General features: G+C 41.7%; 1 protein-coding gene across 2 annotated transcripts in view; it reads right to left on the bottom strand.

The window, feature by feature from the left end:
- The window catches only part of ACBD5 (acyl-CoA binding domain containing 5), a 51655-nt gene that overhangs the window by 10387 nt on the left and 19026 nt on the right, over window positions 1-22242 (bottom strand). Inside the window, exons 5-11 of one of the 2 annotated variants that reach the window (XM_090047411.1) lie at window positions 16349-16483; window positions 15277-15477; window positions 13839-13945; window positions 9461-9743; window positions 6534-6733; window positions 4140-4190; window positions 2257-2366 (exon numbers count right to left, since the gene is read on the bottom strand). In XM_090047411.1, the coding sequence (XP_089903537.1) occupies window positions 2257-2366; window positions 4140-4190; window positions 6534-6733; window positions 9461-9743; window positions 13839-13945; window positions 15277-15477; window positions 16349-16483 (1087 nt within the window). The remainder of the gene's footprint in view (window positions 1-2256; window positions 2367-4139; window positions 4191-6533; window positions 6734-9460; window positions 9744-13838; window positions 13946-15276; window positions 15478-16348; window positions 16484-22242) is intronic. The other variant, XM_090047412.1, reaches the window with a different exon arrangement.

Genomic DNA, 22242 nt, shown 5'->3' with positions numbered 1-22242 from the left:
CCCAGGACTTAAGCAAAAGCAGGCTGGCCCAGCTAGCAGAGGGGCAGGAGCTCTGCCCAAAAACAGACGCTGGTGGAGTGGCTGCTCAGGAATGTTTCACCCTGAGGACTGGAAGACAAAAGGAAAAAACTTCCCACCCAAGTGGAGGGAGAAAATTATCAACTGCTTGCAATGTAGCCTTCAACTAAAGGGGGTTGAGAACTTACTTATTCAGCTAGTAGGCTCACAGTTAAGTTTATCCAGGTGTTTATGTTTTAGTTATGGCTATTACTGGTGGACCAAGTTGGGACTAGAAAGGGGTATTTGGAGGTGCCAGAGTGGCACATGCTATTTGAATTTATGGGGAGCAGGCAGAGTTTGCAAGTTAGCTCTGAGAGGCAGGGACCAGGGTCAGAGACCCAGCAGCCCCAAGAGCGAGAACAGGGCCAGAGATCCAGAGACTCCAACTAACAACAGGGCTGGAGCCCAGAAACTATACCCAGGGCAGTGGGTCTAGGCCAGAGCAGTGGGGCAGAAGCTGAAAAGTCCCAACAAGGAACAGTGGGGCTGAGAGCAGTCTGAGATAAGACTAGGCCTGGGGGGGTCCCACTGATATGACAGTGGCAACATCTGCAAGGCATAAGCCTGGTTAAAGCGGAGGTCACAGACCACTGATAAAGTCCACAAGGCACCAGGTGGTGTGAGAACTGTGAGGCAGCTAGGCCGCAATCTGTGGTACTTCAGATGACATGAGCCATTTTCAGACAGATTCCCAAAAGACCAAAATCATGACAAGTGAGTAAGGGGGGGGGGTTCCCAGGAACCAGGTCCACAGATGCCAGACAGTCAATAAGGGGTGTCCATATGCCTCTTGACCATCCCCTGTGACATGACACAGGTCTTTGAAATTTTACCACATCCACTCTATAGTCCCAATACTGTGCTGTGATGCAGAGGTGCAATCTACAGTGCTGGAGTGGCTGTCACAGCAACCAAAAAACTTCTTTTGAGACACCATATCAAGAAACGTGTTTCCCACTGGAAAACCAGCATTGTAAAGTAGGGCAACTATGTAGAGAAGTTGTGTCCAGTAAGTGATCATTACACACACAATGGTTTTATTTCGAAATTGCTGTTACTGCAGTTTTTGAAATACCCACCTATTTAAATGAGGAAGCCAATTTAATATGAATGTTTACATTTAAAAAGTTACTTAACTTAAATCTAGCAAGAGACAACTCCACAGAAAGGGAGGAAGGAGAGAAGCTCTGAATAAAGGCTAATTTGAACTTTCCAAGCTTTGATGAGAGAAGTAGAGGGGATGCAACGAGGTTTGAGGGGTTGAGCATCTCTTATTTAAAAGTGGATCAACTGTCATTTGGCAGAATGAAGTACAATAGTTCTCCAATCCCTTGATCAAGGGGAAGTAGACCGAAAGGTATCAAAAACACTGAAAAATAGCTTTTAGCTGTGTAAAAGTGGTAATGAAGGTGGAGATGAGAGACCAGAGAGAAAAACAGAATTAAAGAACTTAAAATGTGAACACTAAGAGACTCTTTAAAGGAACCATCCCCACTTACAATGAGAAATCTGATAGACAAGACCATGGCACGAGGGAAACAGGCTCATCATAACACTGGAGATGACTCAAATGATACTGGAATTGCTCTGATGTTTCATTTTACAAAAGGGTAATATTTAGTCACGTAAAATCCACTGACTCTTCACTGTGTATTATGCACGCACAGCTACATTAGTAAATGTTTTCCCAGGTTTAAAATTCTATAGGAGAAGATTTTTTATTAAGTTGTCTTCTAAAACATCCTTCAAAGTTCCTGACCCTGAGGGAAAAACTAGCAGTTCTAACATTTCCTGTACATGTCTGGTAATAATCTCTCAATATCCACTCTGTTCTTTGGAAACAAATTCATACATCTTCCTGAAGATGGACATCTCTGGCTCTTCCAAAGTCTCTCATACACAGTTTGCTTGAACTCATCAACCTGAGCATTTACAATAAGTTTCACAGAACTTTTTCAGGTTAGTCCCATTTTGAAAGCTCAAAGAAATGCAGGATTTTTAGGAGCCCTAGCTGTGAATCCTCTAGGATCCTCTCCCCAACCTCACATTATAAAAACCCTATGGGATGCAATACTATGCTCTTTCCATGACATGAAGGCAATAGTTTCCTTTGCACTGTTCCCTATGAAGTATGTACCACATCTTTTGAAAAACTGGAAGCCTAAACAAATGTATTCTCTAACTACAAGTCATTACCTTCGCCTTCTTTGAAGGTATATATGCACCAACCACTGAGCAATGAAGGGCCATACAATTGCAAAGGTTAAAGTACCAGGAGAAATTTCAAAGGGCCACCATGATGGTCTCTAAGTAAAACAAAATATAAACCATGGTTACCATCTTTTACCAGCATACTGAATGCTAATACAACATTCCTTTTTAGTATACTTAAACAGTATGGTGTACTACTACTACTCTACTGGTATCTTCTACTACTAACTATTTTGCCAAGTTTGCTTAAGGCTCATAAGCAGCTGAACCTCAATACAGATTTCCCTCGATTACTGCAGTACATGCGGTCCTGGAGAACAGCACATAAATTCAATTTGCAAAAAGCAAACCTAGTTTACAATGGAACAGAAAGGGATACATTCCCACGGCAGTGAGGGCGGGAGGAAGGCTGGGACTTGGGGAGGGGTGCAGCACAGCCCGTCAGCAGCTCCTGGGACTACGCCAGGCAACAAAGCAGCAGAAACTGAGTGGGTGCAGGGTTGGGGGGCATGGTGGGAGGACACAGCTCTTGCTGCTACACACTCCCCGGGAGGGTTTCAGGCTGCACTGGGTTCTTCAGAGGGGGGGCATAGGCCCCCAGATCTGTGCACAGGATGGCAGCAGGCTGCCACTGCAGACTGAGGCTGGCAGTGCCACCAGGCTCTCCCTGGCACTTGGCAGGCAGATTGGGGGGGGGAGTGCTACAGTGGATTTTGGGGTAGCAGCAGCCCCCCTCCCAGCACTGCTGCCTCGTTCCTGGAAGCAAGGCTGGGGCCGCTGGCGGCACCAGGCTCTTCCCAACACTCCAGGCAGGTGGCAGCAGCACTGGGAGGTGGGCTGCTGCCCCCCCAAAATTCACTGTAGCCACCACAACCTGTCCGACAGCTGCCCAGTGGTGTTGCCAGCCCCAGTCTGCAGTGGCAGCCTACTGTCGTCCCATGCACAGATCCACGGCTCAGCCCCAGGAAGAGCCTGGCGCAGCCCACAACCCTCCCGTGAGGTGCACAACAACAAGAGCCATGCCCTCCACCCCCCAACCCACCCCACTCTGCACCCACTCACAGTTCCCACTGCCTGCTGCAACTCAAGGCCTCCGCTCCTTCCTGCTCACCCTAGTCCCTGCTGCAGCAGCCACAGGAACAGCCAATGCCAGCTGCCTGTAGCTGCTGGGCTGCACTGTGCCCTGAACATCCCAGGGCTCTGCTTCTCCCCAGTCACCCTGGGAGCAGCCAACACCACCTGCCTGCACCATGGCACAGCACGGCCCAGGGACTGGGGTGAGTGGGGACAAGCAGAGCCCTGAACACATAGAGTGAATTTCTCTCACATGTAAGGAATTTTTGGTAGAAAAAGGATGATTGCATAAGAGTGCATTCGCATACCTGGAACCTGCGTAAATCTAGGGAAACCTGTATCTTCTGGAAGTGCTCCAAGACCTTCCCATGGCAAGCTTTTAGCAAGCAAGGCTAAGCTGGGATATTGTTTTATATTCCATCCTAATATTCTACTTGCTTTTGTAAGTTGTTCTGTTCTCTTGTTTTAAAACGTATTTTATTCTAATAAATATAAAGATGCCATGAGCTTTTGTTAGAAAGGGTGGCATAATCCTAATAAATAAATAAATACTATACCAAAAACAAAATACTAACAATCTGCATAAAAAGAAGATGGCTCACACTCAATTGATCAAATAATTTTTTCAGATACTGCATTTTAAAAAGCTTTACTTCATCCCTTTAATCCAAAAGGGGCAGACAAGGCTAAAAACCCATTTTAAGAAATCTAAAGGAATAAGGTTATTTTTTCTTGTTCCAAACACATTGCATTTCAAAAACAGGGAGGGGGGGGGGGAAAAAAAAAAATCTTACCTTAGCTGCTGTAATCGGTTGATAATTTGATTGTAGTGCCACAGTTCTTGCCTTTAAGCACAAAATAAGGATAGTATTTAATCTGAAAACATAGGTTTGATTTTTTTTTTTTGTTTTGTAAACTAATTCTACAAAATTCTTTACGTTGCTGAGGTACTACATACTGTCCACATGGCAGTTCTGGGAAGCTGTACATGACTGTTCATAAACCCATGTAGTTAGATATTCCTAGAAAGTGATTTTTTTAGCTCTGTTAATGTAAAGACCTAAGACACGTTGCATGCAACCCAGCTTCTATGCCATGGTTTCCAACTTTTATTCCACATGTCCCTTTTCTTAAACTCTGCAACCCAAGAGCAGGGAACTGTGTGTCACTCCTCCATCTAACACCCAGTCATTCTTTTCCTAGGTCCCCTCCCCATGGTCCTAGCATCACACCCCTTCATATTTCCTCATCTTCCAGGCCACCATCTTTGTCAGAGGTGAAGAGATTTGGCCCAACAGCTGCAGCACACCCAAGAATTAGTAGCAGCTTGCTGGTATTTATAAAACATGTAACATGTCAAATGCTAATCTTATTTACCAGTGATAACTCCTCACGCGTGACCTGGGTAGCAGGAAAGGAATTAATATGAAGAAGGGAGAGAATACCGAATCCTGACATTTCCAGGCATGCACATTGGTGTCACACAATCTTTTTCTGCCCTACCAAGTGTATAAGGAGTCAGAATTACTGGGGTTACATTCACATTCTGCCTAAGGCATAAAAACACAGTCCTTAACTTAAAGTGTCTTTCACAAGCAGCTTCAGAAAAGTATTTAAAACAAATCTCTCTTTATGTTCATGAGTAGTTTCAATGGGATTACTCGTGCAACAAGTTAATCATAAACTTAACTAACTTCATGAATCAGATTTTATATTACTGTTCAAATAAACTCCAAAAATCAACCTCTTCCCCGGCTGCTTTATATTGGAGTGTGAATTTCTTAACTTTATATAGAACAAGGCCAACAAAAATCAAAATTTGGAAACTGACAGCTAAACTAATTAGGAGGAGTAAAACTCATGACAGTAAACAACAAAATCAGAAACAGATTATATTGGGGTACTGTTTAAAATGTTCCCAAACTTCCTAGAAAAAAACACTGTCCTCTAGTTGTGAGGTGTGATATTCCAGTAAGAACTGGATTGTTTTGGGGTGTGGAGGAATTAGATGGGGATTGACAACAAATAATTAGTAGCTGCCCAAAAACATCAATTTCCACTTCTGTACCACGTGAATAATTACACTGACCTCCTCTGAAGTCCTTTGAGAATATCTAATGAAGAGCTCTAAACTATTTACTGTATCTCTATAATGCATGTTCATATGTGCAGTAGGTATTACTGTATTTTCTTGCACATAACGCTCTCCCCTCCAAAATTAGGGTGCCTGTCTTAAGTGAGGAAGCTGGGTTTTTTGCCCAGAACAGACGCCCCTCCTTGCTTTGATTCCTTCTCCAAAATCGAAATCCAAGAAGGAGCAGTGGAATTTCTTTTTAGGAAGCTGAGGGAGTCAATTGACTCAATGGCTCGTTGTTCTTCACTCCTCAGATGTTAAAAATGACAGATTGTTTTTAATGCTCTTGAAGTTCCAACTAATCAAGCTAACTTTTCTTCTGGTAATTTTGCTATCTACTAGCACCTCCTAGTCTCCCTCCTCCTATTTCACAGCCCTGCAGACCTTTTAGCTCTGTCCCTGCTCCATGCTGCTCTAACTCTAGAAATATCTTTTTTTCCTTCATCCTGCCTTCCCAAGAGTAACGTGTATTTTATTCCAGGGTGTTTTGTATGAAAAAAATATGGTAGTCTGACTAAATGCAAATCTTTAAAACAGGAATCATTAATGCATCTTTATTTCTCATGACAATTTTGTTTTGCAAATATTAGCCATTTCTCTCAAAAGACCTGGAAACATTATTCCTTTTTCCAAGATATGACAATATGTTCATTTATCTAAACTCATATGTTCACTGTAGTATTTTTATAGACTTCAAGTAAGCCTTCATGAAAATTCCTATACGACCAATGACGTACAACTGAGGAATGAATTGATAAAGTTAACATATAAAAAATTAGTTGAACTGTGTTGCGGTTGAGATCAGGTATAGCCAAGTCCTACATGAGACTAAGTTATAAAATGTAAGATGTGAAAAAAAAAATTGTTTTTTTTAAAGAACTCTTCAAATGTCAGAAAAGCATACAAATATACCAAATATATAAAGCTAAATAACACCACCACTTTTGAGATATTTACATGTAGCTAAAATAGATTAGCTAGGATACGACTAGGCAGGATAATTCTCTCTTCAAATTTTACTTTACTGTATAATAAATCATTCAGCTAACTTTACCTGGGAGGCGGTCAGCGCCTCTAGCGCATGCAGTCTCTGAAGAACATTCTGCATGTCTTCTTGTAACCGCATAAGCACTAACGCAATCTGTTCATTGAGGCTGCCTCTTGGCCCTCTATCCGATCCCCACCGTTCACCATCCCCTCCACTTCCCATCTGTCCACCTTGAGCACCATCACCCAGAGGTTGCAGCCTGTGCCCTGGTAAGGAAAACAAAATAGATGAATGATGTTGCTTCTACTGAAAAATGTCTGATGCTTTGCCAACTAATCGGTAACACCCTTACCTCTATATATTTAACTCTTAATAGCTACAAAAAACAGAAAGAACCGAGATAATATTGTAGTAATATTTTAACGTTATGGCAAAGCATCTCTTTAATTGTAAGTGTCATCTGCAGGATAGTGTATAGAATTCCTATAAACTATATTCCAGGATCTAAAAGTTGTTTGAGCAAAAAACAGAGGTCCCTCTGCCCAATTTAGGAGACAGTAACTTGACCCACACTGACTTGTCATTAAGGGCAGATGGAAATGCCCTTGCACATGGAAATCTTACAGTGATTAAACTGGAATAGAGAAGACATTTTTGGAACAGCGAGGAAGGAAAAACAGGAGTGAGAATTTTTTTTCCCCAACTTAATATACTTCTCCAAGTTGTTTGTGACTAACGTTTCTGCCTCAGAGCTACAAGAAGGAATAAGGTGAAAAAATGGAAAATATTATGCATAAATTTAATAATATTGTATTTATTTGCATATTACACTCAACATTTCTCCAAAAAAAATTAGCCTTCCAAAACTGAAGTGCATCCCGTAAATGGTGAATCTGATTTTTCTGCTCAGAATAGAAACAGAGAGCACTTGTATGTAAAATGGCTGCTGCTGCTTTTCCTTCTCTTCCCTCCAGCAACTGCTAACAGAGAAGGACAGAGTCCAACAGGGGCAGATTCATAAGGGAGGGGGTGCACTGGAATAGTTGCACCCTGCTTGAATCCCTGCTCTACCCAAAGTTTACAGTCAGCTGCCCAGTGATGGTATTTCTATTCAGACAGTGCAGATGCAATTAGCTTCACAGCTTATAAACTACCTAATTCCTGCTAATAGTGCTTCAATCTACAAATGTAAACAACTTCTCCTTTATAATGCATCTTGATGTTCCCCTAATCAAGCTATCATTTCTTTGGCAATTTTGCTGTCTGTCTGTTAGCTACTCCTGGTATCTCCTCTCCTCTTTCACAGCCCTGCAGACTACATTAGTGCTTTTCAAAATCTTAGCTTTGCCCAGGAGTCCAGTCTTTAGCTTCAGGTACAAAAGATAAGCAGCCAAGAGCTACTCACAATTCAGCTATGAAAAAAGACATCTTGTGCCCAAGCAGGAAAGGGAGAGAGTGAGTAAAAGATTAGGAGGGGAAGATTTTTGTGGTATCTTTTACTGGACCAAATCTATACCTGGGAGAGCTGCTTTTGATCATCAAGGGCACTTTTACGTGTGCTCCAGGGTGGGCAAGGTAGGGGAGGGCAGCATTTTAATTAAAGCAGCTCCGAGAGCAGCTCTAATTAAAGCTTCACTGCATCTCCTGTATCAGCATTCCCGCACTTAAAAATGGCGGTGGGGCACTTGAACTAAAGCTCGATCGACGAGCTTTAGTTCAAGCACCCCCACTGCCATTTTTAAGTGCAGGAATGCTGATACACAAAAGACGCAAGAGCCTGCTATAGCATGGCAATTGCCATGCTCCAGCAGACTCGATTTATCAAGTCTCCTCCAATGCACTGGAATTCCAGTATGTCAGGGCAGCTTCTGTGCTTGCGTACAGGAGCCCCAAGTGCCTTTCCTCAAGTCCCAAATATCAGGCTCTGTCCCTGCTGTATGCAACCAGGACTCTGGAAATCTCTTTCATTCTGTCTTCCCAAATACAAAGTACAGGTTTTAATTTTGGAAGTGTGTTGTATGCAAAAATATGTGGCATGTTCTTCATGATCATTTTTCAGACTAGAGTGAGTTTTAGGATTCTTTTAGTTTCTGTAAATGAAGGTTGATGGTACCAACTGAAAAATAAGGGAGCTAAAATAGTAGACATATGCTTTATTTTAAAAAAAATAACAAAAAAACAAACATACAAGCCTCCCCAACAAAAAAACCCCACAATACCCTATTTTAGAAGAAAACTTCAGAAAGTCATTTTTACGTATCAGATAATATGCCCATTTTAGTGCATTTTTATGAGCCATTTATAAACATCTGTTCCAAGTTCTATCTGGTTTTCTAGAATATACAGCTTTTAAAGGGGAAATCTTCTTTCAGTATCTACTGAGGTCCATTATGTAATATATGCATTTTGACTATTACAGTGCCTAAATAATTCAGATATGAGGGAGGCATGCACATATTAGGATAAGATAGATAACATCACACGCATAAAAAGTTGTGGCTAAACTATAATCAAACTGAATACAATAACAAGCAAACGTTTCTAGGATAGCTTATGGCCTCACCTGAGATAAAGTAAAAATATATACGTAGCATGCTGAGAAACATCTCATGGGCAGATCTGGTTTGAAGATTAAATGAAAGGCTGAATGCCTTTCAAATACAAAGATGCAATTCCAGGCATCATTTAAAGTGAAACCAAAACAGTCCAATATGAGTATTGTGTGCTTGACTTGAGTTAACTCTTCAGTGTAAGAATACTCTTTTCTGATTCTCATTCAGAATCAAATAAAAAAAATTCTGTAAGTATACCATCTTTACCCACTGAAATTTAGGGCTGCAGTATTTATTGTATTAATATAGTGATGGAAGAAGAGATGCAAGCATGACTGGCCTAGCATTCAATGCTGGCAAATTAGTTTGGCTCTCTGCTGGGGGGGGGGGGGGGGGGGGGGGGGGGTGTCACAAGAGAAGTAAGTGATGCGCACACAGTACCTCTCCCTCTTCTGACTCCATAGAAATCCACTTTTTCTCCACCTTTCTTCTCTTTGTGAGGGCCTCCATTGCTGCTTTTGCCATCTTCTCCCCCACATTTAACTTCACCTTTTCCTTTTCCTTCAACTGCGGCCTCTTTTATATCCTCAACCCTGAAATTCCCAGAGGTCATGCGGAAGTGCTCAGGAAAATCAGCATTTTCCAATAGATAACTTGGATCTATTTCCAGGAAATGGGATGAGAGCTTTAAAGGTCCTCTGGCTGATGTAATGATTTCCAAGGGCTACAAATTAACAGCAGTATCTAGTTAATCCTAAAAGTACATATTTTACAAAATTTGAGTTATTAAATCAGAGGATGAAGTGTCCCATTTTCCATTTTATTAAAAACTTTCCCATTACTGAGAGTTTCATCCCTCCAGAAGCAAACGCCATCCTACAAGACATTTTTATTGGTTTCTAGGTACCCTTCTCACATTCAGAAGACTATTCAGCTTAACGTCCCCATCCATAAAATGGGGATAACAGTCATTTGTCTATCCTCAACACTTTTAGATGTGTTGAAATTTAGTATTCACTGTTTGTGAAAAGGTTTAAATACTTAAAACAAATTTTTTAAGTTACAGTTATCAATCACTAATATTGTCACTTGAAACTAACTAACTAACTAAATAGAACAATATTCAATTATCCTTATAATATTATGATATAGATTCTGATCTAAATTTGGTGCTCTAACTTCAACTGGCTCACAATGTTATTGTGATAATTTAATCACAATACCTGATGTGAACAGGGAGAGATATTTGCAGTTAGGTTACAATTATTTGAACATGAAACTTACAACTTTCATGAAAGGACTGTGAATAACATCAACTGCGTTCTTTAAATCTGCACTACCAAAGGATTTAAGATTATGCATATATGCAGAAGGGGGTGACATGATAAAGACTAGAGAAATGGTAATATATACACTGCACATATCACATGAATTTGGGAATCAGTCATCTTGATGCATGTAAATTCAGATCCTAATTTCACCTATTAGCTGCCTAAGGGTAATTCCATTTCTCCCTGCTCATGTCCCTGAAAAACCATAAAAATGGAGCAGGTTAATAGGTCTTCCTCCCCACTTTTGGAGCTTAGTCTTTATGCCAGATGAAGACGTGTTACAAAAGCAGACAAGTTAATTTTTCAGAGACAAGCAGGGCAGAATAAGCTCACACTTGTGGCTTGCATCCTGTTCCACTTACTGGGTGCCCAACATGCCACATCCAGTAGGAGAAGAGTGGCTAATCAAACAAAGTCCATTACAATGCTTCATTCCCTTCAAAAATAAAGTTGGCCGTAATTGTTTTAATGTGGTCCAGGTTCCACTCAGAAGTGAAGGCAAGATGCTATTCAGGCCATGACCCATGTTACTTTTCCACTACTACTCATGTTTAAACAGAACCACACAGTAGAAATAGTTGTTCAACTTGAAATAAAAAAAAAAAAAAAAAACTCAGATATTTTTATTCACCAAAAAACCCTAGTTGTTACTGAAGATAATTAAACCACAATTTTCTGTTCAATATTTTAGCGATGCAAACATCCACTTGTACCACTGATTTCCTAAAAAGACTGCAAGCTAAGTGTTGACAACAGGCTAAAAAAATACCGGGACCAGCTGACTAAACACAGGAAGTTGGATGAAGAACTACTTCACAGTTAGGGTGGCTAGGATTTGGAACCAACATCCAAGGGAAGTGGTGCTGGCTCCTACCCTGGAGGTCTTTAAGAGGAGGCTTGATGCCTACCTGGCTGGAATCATTTGAGCCCAGTTTTCTCCTGCCCTGGCAGGGGATCGGACTTGAAGAGATCTACAAAGGTTCCTTCCAACCCTACTTCTATGATTCTAAGGTACATTCTTTTAAATATTCAGGAAATTATTTTTTTTAGTAATAGGTATCATATACATCAAGACCTTGTTTTCATTAATATGTAGAATAGCTGTTCTAGATCAAAAGATAACATTCAATGTCACATGAAGCTCTTAAGAAAGTATTTAGATGCGTAGCTGCACGCTTCACATTTTAATTCTCAAGCCTAGGGCACTTGCACCTACAAATGTTGCAAAATATAGGCAATCACAGCCTTGCAATACAAGGAGCCAATTCCAACTCTATTTTCCACCTGTTACTGAGAATTAGGCAACTTTTCCACATCAGTATTTAAAAGTTAAAAAAACCTCTTCCATATCAAGCACTCTCTCTTTAAATTCACTTTTTCAAATGGAGAGACTTCCTTCTCTTTTATAGTGTGCAGAAAATAACCTTGCCACTAAGCAAAAAAAACGGGTGAAAAAGCTTGGACATACTTATCTAATCCCTCCCTCAGACCCAATCTTGGGTATTTCAGGAAAACCTACTAGTGAAGACAAAGTCTATACCAATTCTAAGACTGCAAGTAGGCAACAGGATCAGTCTGCCAAACCTCTCATTACCTTTGATTTAAGACAGCAATCTGAATCTTTCCCAAGTTTGAAAGACTAATACAATAACCCACTACCATCTACTCCAATATTAAAAAGATCCAGTGTTCTCTTAAGCCTACCAGGCCATAAGCCTTCTATGGTTAAGGCACACCATTTTTTCCAACTAATAGGGCATGGAGTAAGGTGGATGATATCACATCAAACAGCTGACTCCTTTTTCCAAATGACCCATTCACAACTAGGTCAACTAGAGGCAGCTTTTTTTGCACAAATCCAGAGTAAAGATTAAACTGGAAGCAGGGACAAGAACTCAGCTCTCCCCTTCAACATGACTTAAAATCCAAAAAGGGTTTGGGGCTTTGAATTCCAATCTCATATAGGTGCCTAACTCATGAGACCAAGAAACAATTTCAGACACTCACTTCAGCATTTCCTGTTGTCTGGTTGTGGTAACCCTGTCATGAGCAGCTTATATATTATAAACACTATTCTTAGGTACTTAAGGGTAGAAACATGTTACCTGATGTCTCATTTATGCCACCATAAATATTTTTATGGCAACACAAGCATTGAGCAAATAGATATTGCTACCCTTTGTTACACCACATCAGAAGAAAGTCAGTGGTGTGACAAAAGGTACCAGTTTGCAGCTTTATTGTGGCAGACATCTATTTCCTTACTGGTGGAAGAACGTGGGCAGTGTGAGCTGCCTGCACTGTCCAGTCACTCCAGGCAGGTCCTCTTGAGGACCCTGAGGCTTAGAACTTCTGAAGCAACTGCCCAGCTTTCCCCTCTTACAGAGAGGCGCCCCAGGAAACTTTGGTACACCCATCTGTAAGTGGTGAAGTCAGGGTTCCCCCACTTACAGACTGGCCACTCAACTCCAGGAGTAGTCTCTGTAAACAGGGAAGGCCTCTGTGGTTCCCACCATGAAGACACAGGACCTGAGGAATCCCCAGTGCTCTATGCCTCCACTGGGGACTGGTTTTACTCAGGAGGTCCACACTGGAAATTCTGAGGACTCACCTAGATAAGTGGGGAAAGTCAGGCTTTCCCTGCTTACCCAGACCTGCCGCTGGAGATGCCAGAAGTGGATCCTGGTGAGCGGGGAAAGCCCTACTTTCCCCACTTACTCAGATGGGCCCCCAAAGATCCCAGGTGGGGTCTGGATAAGCTGAGAAACCCAGACTTTCCCTGCTTATCCAGACTTGCCCCTTGGATCTCCAAGGACACACCTGGGTAAATGAGGAAAGCCAGGCAGGTGCTCTCAGGGATGGAGGGACCCAGTTCTGCCTGGGAATTCCCAGGGCATGCAGAACCAGGCCCCATAAGCCCAAGGGAAAATATCACCTTTGTCCTACCCCTTGATGGTGACGTACAAAGCAGCAATATGTGTTTGGCCCATTCAAGCAGATCAGCTGATCTGCTTCATTCACTGACATCTATTTCTAGCCATACTTAGCTCACACATTGCATAGGGAATATATGTACCTAACTCGGTATTTTGAATTCCACTCTAAAAAAACAAACACCTCGAAGTCAGGCATGGCAAAACTTAACATCATCATACCTAAACCCTTTTATTGATCTGGCCCTTTGTTTCTATGCATCTGCCCTATGTCAGTGTGGTAAGACAGGGATAACAGAACTTTCCTAGCTCAAAGAAGTATTATTAGGTACTGTGAGATACTATGGAGACTGAGGTACAGAGTACTGGGGGCTGTGCAAGAGACTTAATATGTATCCTACTGTTTGTTAGTAATCACTGAAAATGGAGCTCAAACATTTAGAGGTTCAAGATATAATTTATATGCATCTTCTTTTGTTCTTAGTTCACATCAAGAAGAGTTGCTGAATTTATTACATACTGCTTTAAAAATTTACCTATTAGTATAACTTTTACCTCTTCTTGTCCAAGTTGCTCCATAGAATCACAATAAACTTCACTGTCTGAATCACTTGTCATATGCTGAATTCCTGAGACCTCTTCAACACTCTCTTCATTTGCACCTGTACGTAATTAATAGATGGCCAAACACTTACATGCAGTTCTGGCAAACAAAGCAATAACGCAATACTTAAGTGGGCTGCACTTCATACTGTTTGCATATGAAAAATACATGTTATACAAATCAGATTATAAAAAAATACTTTATTGAGGGAGAAACATCCTTAAGTATTAGGTGCTCGCCCATTATAGAGAGATTCATTTTTCATTGTTTACTTCACTTCCTTTCCTAAATGCAATATGGAGTTGAACTTTAGAATCAAGTTACTGGTACTCTAGAGCAGCAATTTTCAATTTTTTTTTTTAAGAGAGTCAAGGCACCCCTCTATAACTTTTGTGAATTGACCAGCATTTCAAATGCTAATTTATTTATTAGTGTTGCAAAGGGGCAAGGCAATTGGGTGCGGAGCACCAGCCAGACCAAGATAAGCCTAAGTCTGTGCTTACTTCCTCACACCTCCCAGCACCCTTTAACAAGATTTTACACCACCCTGGTTGAGAATCACTACTCTTGAGCAGGTGTTGGCAACATATGTAATGTGGAGCCACTGGATCTGGCTCGTGGAGCTGGAGGGTTTTACCTGTGCCTACATTTATGTCATAGATGGGCAGTGAGGAGCTGTGGTGGCCAACTGGAAGACGTATTTTATGTGCTGCTGCCATGTCTCCCCTCACCCCTGGCTGCAGCTGCACTGGGGCCACACAGCTTTCAGCTGCATTCACACTGCAGTCCACAATCTCCTGACAATAGGGCAAGCAACAGCAGCAGCATGTAGATACAACACAGCTTCCAGATGCCTGGCCACTGTGCAGCTCCCCACCCCACCATCTGGAAACTGTACTGGCTTTGGGAAACAGGGTGGGGAGTGCCTGGCCCAAACATAGGCATAGGTAAAGCCCACGGCAGACCAGAGCTGGATTGTTCCAGCCCAGCTTGTAAAAGGTTGTCAAATGCTGCTTTAAATCAAAAAAAAAAAAAATCTTTAGCTCATGAAAACAACCATTGGGAACAATAATACAGATCTCAAATGATTTCTACCTCATTACTGTGTTTCAGATTCAAAATGCATGAAATTTTAAACACACAATGTTACAAGTTTCTCTAAGTAACATGCGTTTTGGACCTTCTCTCTTCCTGTGAGAGATCTAGAGAATCTCAACCTGTACTCTAATTTTAATCCAATTTAGTATTTTCTTTCTTAAAGATTGTGGCTGAAGGGCACCTGCACAATCTCCAGCCTTTCATATTCAGAGACTCCCTAAAAGCTTTGTTTTGTTTGTTTTTAAGAAATTTCCCTGAACAAATAATAATGTATTCATGTAAGGACAATACCTTGGTGGACATTGTTATCAGTTACTTCTAGACTTTGCTCCATTTTCTTTAATTCTTCCTCCACATTTATGCCATTCAAGGCAGATTTTGTCTGGGTGACATTCTGTGTATCTGGAATAAAGCTGTCCTTGTAACAGCCATTGGTGACAATACGTTCCAAATCTTTAGCAGCCGCTGAGTCTGGCTTCACATTCTTATATTCTATGAAAGAACAACAAAACCCTGTGCAAATTATAAACAAAAAGCCATGTGCCCAATGGTGCAAAACATCTTTTCAATAATTGATTTTCTGATCTGCTCTGTGAATGTCTAATATATCTTTAATAGTCAGAAACAAATTTAAACATACAAATTTTACTTGAACTTTTTGCCAGCTTAGCTCTTGTTCCTTTGAAAAGCTTAAGCTTCAAATGCATTTTTTTAAATTGGCTTAGATAGCAAACATTTTTAAATACACAGCAAATCCACTATAGACCTCAAGAGAAAATTTAAGAGAATGTCAAATTTTCTTAAAGAAAAAATGCTCAAATATCAAGTTCTAAATGCATAAATTCAATTTTTTTCTAATTAGAAATCTTTACAACCCCAAAAATGATATCACTGAAAACTCACTTTAAGTTTTCCCACTGAAGATTAAATAAGTCTGTGCTTATATCCTATGCAGCTATTTGCACCAATACAACCACACACAAGAGAAGGAAATTCCACAACTAAAACAACATAATAAATACACAGCATTTCTTAAGCCCTTGTTCTGCAAGAAACAAGGACAGCCACATATTAAAATTAACAAGGCTACATTTGAACATTCAGGAGACTGCTTTCATGGAGACTGAAACTTCTTACGGGGCTGCCCTTAGTCTTAACCTTGCAATCCAGGTTGAAAAGTGCAGTTATTCTTCATGCGTAGCATGTGTGTTCTTCAATTAAAAAGACGTAAAAAACTCCGCATCTACTTGGGTATAACACATGACAACTTCTGAGATTTTCTGGTGCAGAGGGGAACATAAGGCCTGAGACTCGGTGGGGGAAAGGAGGAGGAAGCATAAGGATCCAAGACTAGCAGATATACCATTTTCATTTAGTTGTAGGTCTTTTTCTTCTTCATGAACCTCTTCCTCCTCTGATTCTGCTCCACTATCACTGCTTTCAGCTTTACCATTCAAAGCCTTTGGATTTGGAGTGGAAGTCAAGGCATTGCCAAGGTCTAAAGACAGATTTATTTAAAAAAAAAAAAAAAACAAGAATCTTAATACTTATTTTAAAGCTAACATTTCTATAATAAAATATTACTAAATCATTGTCCATAATATTTTCAAGTGAGAAAATTTTCCAAATAGACTCAACATTAATTCCACCTTAGCCTGGTTTCATTTTTTTTTTTTTTAAATGAAACTATATAATGAAGAAGATCAATTACAACATCTTTTTAACTCCTGATCAATTTCTTCATAGGGTATAACTTGCCCAAGTGACTTAAGCAGGTTGTAACAGTGATTTAAGCAACCACTCACAATCATACACCAGTCTGTCTGGAGAAGTACACATTAAAAAAAAAAATGCAGGTGCACAGATTCCAATGGTTAGATACTGAAATAAAAACACAAAATACAATACATGTGTTTGAAAGTCTCATTACATAAATATTTTAAAAAGCAAATTTCCCTGGAATAAACATTTGACTCAGTCCGGAGCTACTGATATATGCATGCATTCCACACCTCCAATCACTCCCAGATCACAAATTAAAATAAACATTTTTATCTCAATATGCAATCAACTACATGGTAAATGCTCTTTAAAAAGAGAACAGGAAATTTAGAATGTTTCTATACCTCTACCAGATCATATATATTGAAAGCTATACATTTAAAGGATATAGAATAATAACACATAGTAAAAGTACAAAAAAATAAAAGGGTAGAATTACAACAGGATCCTTACATTCTTGAACATCTTGACTTCAAAGCTGAATTCTATTTTCATTGCCAATCTTAACAGAATTATTTTACATTACCTTCCTGAGAAATTAATTCCTAAATATAGGGTGTACTACCAGCAGCAAACAACATGCAATTACATTAAAGCTGGTAAACCTGCTCTGCTACTTCTGCTTCGGGGTAATTCAGTGCTCAGAGTTTTGTGCTTAAACTAATCTTCAAGTGGAAAGGCAGATCAGCCTCCCACGCTCCTCTTGTTTCAGGGCTTGTCATCCTCTCTTAAAAATGTGGTTTTTGCCTACAGTTAACTAATGCACATCAACCATCTTGAGCTAAAAAGCGAAGACAGAGCGCCTTAGTTCTGCACAGGTACCACATAGTAATCCTCAAGTGCTGTCTCGATTTTGCTTACTTTGAGGTAGCCCTTAAGCATTAGTCAGCGCAAGGTAAGAAAAACAACAACTATAACAAAACTCTTTCAGTAGTGAAAAGAACCCCCCAGAACCTACAGCCTGCAAGACCACAAATTAATATATAGTTACTTGTTCCCCACACTCCCATGCAAGAAAGCTTCCTTGCAAGGAAAACTACTTCACTGAAAGCACTTCTCCACCTTGGGAGAAAGAACCCACATCACACCTGGAGGCTTGGCAGTGCTACGCTAGCTAGCACTGCATCCAAAAAAGACTTGGGGGTCATGATTGACCACAAGATGAACATGAGCCACCAATGTGATGCCGAAGCCGGCAAAGCAAACAAAACTCTGGCCTGCGTCTTCCGATGCACCTCTAAACAAGACCTGGGAAGTCATCCTCCCGCTTTATTCAGCCTTGGCAAAACCACAGCGGAATACTGTGTCCAGTTCTGGCCTCCGCAATTCAGAAAGGACGTAGAGAAGCTTGAGAGAGTCCGGAGGAGAGCCACACAAATGATTAAAGGAGAAAAGGGCAGGCCCTATGAGGAGAGGCAAGAGGCATGGGACTCTTCAGTCTGAAGAAGCATAGGCTCAGGGATGACTTGGTTGCAGCTTATAAGGGGTGTGCATCAGGAACTGGGAGAGCCTGTTGGATGTTGCCCTAGCTCAGATGCAGCATCCAGCCAGATCCAACATCTCCCCAAGCCTGCCCAGGAAGCAACACCCCATGCACTGTCCCCGCCGCCTGGGACCACCTGGGAATGGTCTGGCTTGCCCCAGGGCAGTGCACGGAAGTGGTAGGAGGGAGGCAGGGTGTGTTGGCAGCTGGAGAAAGTGGCAGGGGTGGTGCATGGGGTACTGGAAACCCCAGCAGGCTTGGGAAAGAGTTGGATCCAGCAGGTGCTGCCTCCACCTGGGCATCCCCAGGGGGTGCTGCTGCTGTGGAGGCAAGGACAGGGGCCCCCCACAGCTCAGGGACCACTCGGCCCAATTGCAGCTTGCCCCTCTGGCAACAGGAGACATGGGCAGACTCCACGGAGAGGAAAAAACAAAACCAGGTTCAGGCCCCTCACCACTTGTGTCTTCAGTCCGCGTCTCCCACGCTGGGCGACCAGCTGTTAGATTAAAGGCTGTAACATTACAAGTAGTTGCACTGAAAACTAAACTACATTGGGATGTGGTTTATTCTGCAATGTAACAAACTCATATACAATTTTTTTTCAATTTAACTGTAATGTGTGACCCAATTAAACTGCAAAAATAGGCAATTTCCATCACATGTACAACTGTCCATACAGCTTCAGAGGCAGGGGAGGAAGAACTAAAATCTAAGGGAGTGATTTTCAGACAGGGTGTAGGGGTACTTTGGGGTGCTGCCAGATTCTTTGAAGGGTGTCACACAATGTGAGGGGATAAGTAAGGTGTGACGAGATAAGCAGATAAATTAAGCTCAGGCTTGTCCCTGCCTAGATGATCCCCTACCCCGACCGGCCAGCCCCTGTGTAATGAGGTAAGCCCTGTAATGCAGGGGTGTTCAACCTATGGCTGGTGGAGCCTTAGGTATCCAGCCCACAGAGCTCCCTACTGATTAGGAAATTTGGCAGTATGGAAGTGGTGGCAAAAATTACAGCTCCACTGCCAAATTCCCAAACCCCAAGCAGCAGGTCGGGGCCAAGCAATGCCCTTCCTTCCTCCCCACCTCCCTGCCATAGCTGGATGGGGCTGAGCCATGCTTCTTCCCCCCTGTAGGGGCAAGCTGGGGCCAGCTCAAGCCCCCTTCCCCCCCCCCAACCCCCTGGGGCTGGGCTGGGCCTCCTCCTCCTCATGGGGCTGGGTTAGGGACAGGTTGGAGACACCCCTCCCCCCTCCCAGGACCAGGTCATGCCCCTTCCCCACATGGGACTGTTGGGGCTGAGCTATGCCTCCCTTCTCCTGGTGGGTCAGGTTGGGGCTGGCCGTGCCCCTCACTCCCTCCCCGAAAAGGGGCCCAGTTGAAAATAGGATGTCCCCTAACCCCTCTCTGTATGGCCATCAGACAGGGTCCTGCCACGACTGCCCCAGGTCAGATTGGGACCATCAGGCAGACCTCCCCCACAGACAGCCTGGGCACTGCACAGCTGGCAAGCAAGGTTGAGCACCGCTGCTGTAATTTTGAAATTAGGTGCCACTCAATTCACAAAAGTTAGAGGGGTAGGGTGCCTCAGGTTCAACAACCACTGATGTAGGCTTTTAACTCTACCCAGGTTACTGTTACATACACCCACACCACCAGTTCATTTTATGTTTTTCTTTTTGTATGCAGAAGTTGTAGTATTTAAGCATATTCTCTTTTAATTTGAACAGCATGTTATCAAAGTTGGAGTTCAGGAAAAACACTAAAGTTAACAGCTCTAATCTCAGCCCTGAAACATGGCTTGGAATATTTTAATAAGGGATATTAGCCAGGACCCAGGCTTACAGCTGACCCAATAAGTAATGTAAGCGGCACACTGCTCCCGAAGAACATACTGAGGAATCAGTTCAATACTGAAGTCTGGAGAGCCACAGCTCATGCTGTACTCTAACATCACCACCGCTTATACAGAACTCTTATTTTGAATGCGTTTCTACCAAAGCCCTCACTAGGTACAACCATCCTTAACTTAGGCCTGACAAGATCAGAACTCAAAATGGTATTGCTACAGTCTTCCCCCCTATCTATTTGTGCTCCTACCTAAGAACATTAACTCCGAGTGACAAACTGGACACAGTGCCATTGACTACTACTAACTAGAGCCACCAAAAGAATTTATGGAGCCCATGTGTTGTACTAGTGCTCCTGGATATCCCTTGAGGAACATACCTTTATGTGGCAATAAGGGGCAGGATTTGGAGCAATTCACCTCAAGCTCCAGCAGACAAAGTTTAGGTTGGAGATTAAGAACTTTCTGACTCGGAAGGTGGTTAAGGATTGGAAAAAAGTTACCTAAAGAAGTTATGAAATCTCCATCCTTGGAAATTTTCAAGAGCAGGTTGGACAGACTCTTAGCTAGGATGATTTAGAGTCAGATAGGATCCTGCCTTGACCAAGGTGCTGGAGTAGATGACTTTGTAAGGGCTGAATGGGACCTATTTCCTATAATCCAGTGTGGAAAGACAAGCGTGGAAGGAAACTTAAAACTTTGATTCACCTTATGCTAGTTCTGAACATCTCCCTGCACACCTGTCATTTTTATTATCCAATCAAAAAGCAAAGTGTCCACCCTTATGTTGCTCCAATACTTGTTTAGTTTCTTTTCCTCTTCTGACTCTATTTTTGATAAAGAGAATGAACTATATATAGAGCACAGCATAACAGGAACCAAGATTGATATAAAATATAAGCCACAGGATATAAGAATAGGGGAAAAGCCCCATTGTCTTCCCTAAGCCAACATATTATTTTGTCAGTTCAAATGTCAAGTTACTAAAAGGATTTTGGAAGGGCAATACAAAAAGCCACCCTCCTAAAAGGAGTACCACAACTCTGCTTGCTTGGTATGGCACGCTTGGGCAATATCTTTTACGAAGAGAAACTGGCTTCTTATCTCTGTTGCCATCCCACTTCTGGAATTTACTCAGCAACATTTCAAAAGCCCTAAATGAACATGTTGATCTTCTGGACTGGTACAAGCCTATAACAACCATGCATCTGCCAGGCAGAAGGCAGGACAGATTGAGATCTTCAAGACTATGTGACTCAAAGGCAAGGCAGGGTGGCCTCATTGAGACTAACTGTAGGTTTTACACTTGAATCATCATCTCTTTCACTAAGTGCATACACAAACCGCCTGCAGTAGAAGCGAGGAATTCCATAAACCCATAGTTGGTTACATAAGCCCCAGGTATTGATGAAAGCGGTTATTTTATTCTATTGCAAAAGCCCATAAAAGTTACCCTCATTTACTGTAGGACTAGGATGTTAACTCAGCATATAAAAGACTACCACCTTGTGCAGTTACCTCACTCCTAAGCTTAAACAAGGTTGATATTTGGGCAGCAGAACTCAAAGAAACATTAAACTACAGCAGAAAGTAGCCTTGCCCATAGGTAATATTCTGTTGTCCCTGTCAATCAGATACTGATCATTTGTAGCCATTTAAAAAACATACAGAACTTCACTTAGTGGTAGCTTAGCACAAGAGTCCTGGTTCAATTCCAGTTTGTGCAATTAGATTCTGCCATCTTAAGTTCCTTTTGACTTACCTTCATAAGCATTTACTTCCTTTCCTAAAAGGCTGCATCATGTTAAGTGCATTCAACTGCAGTATTTATCATCACTGAGTATCCCAAGCTTCATTAATACTTGTAAATCTTGTTCCTTAAAAAGTGGTGTTTTTTGGACAATTTAACAAATTTAAGATAATCTTGAATCAAATTATATGGCTTTAGTGCTTCCTTACCACTTCGTTAGAGTACAACTCAGTACCCTTAAAGTTTGTCCAAGAAAACATGGAACTTACTGCTACCAAAAAAAATAAAACAAAACATTGCTGGGGGTATAGCCAATCATACCACAGATGCACTAGTGTTACACAGCCAGGTGTACAGTTGCCCGCGCCATTTATTGCATTTTTCATCATAAATAATTAA

This window comes from Crocodylus siamensis, chromosome 5 (genome assembly GCF_052110815.1).
Source record: "Crocodylus siamensis isolate JL-2025a chromosome 5, ASM5211081v1, whole genome shotgun sequence".
In the NCBI taxonomy this organism is placed as follows: Eukaryota; Metazoa; Chordata; order Crocodylia; family Crocodylidae; genus Crocodylus; species Crocodylus siamensis.
This window is presented reverse-complemented; position numbering and strand designations above follow the sequence as displayed.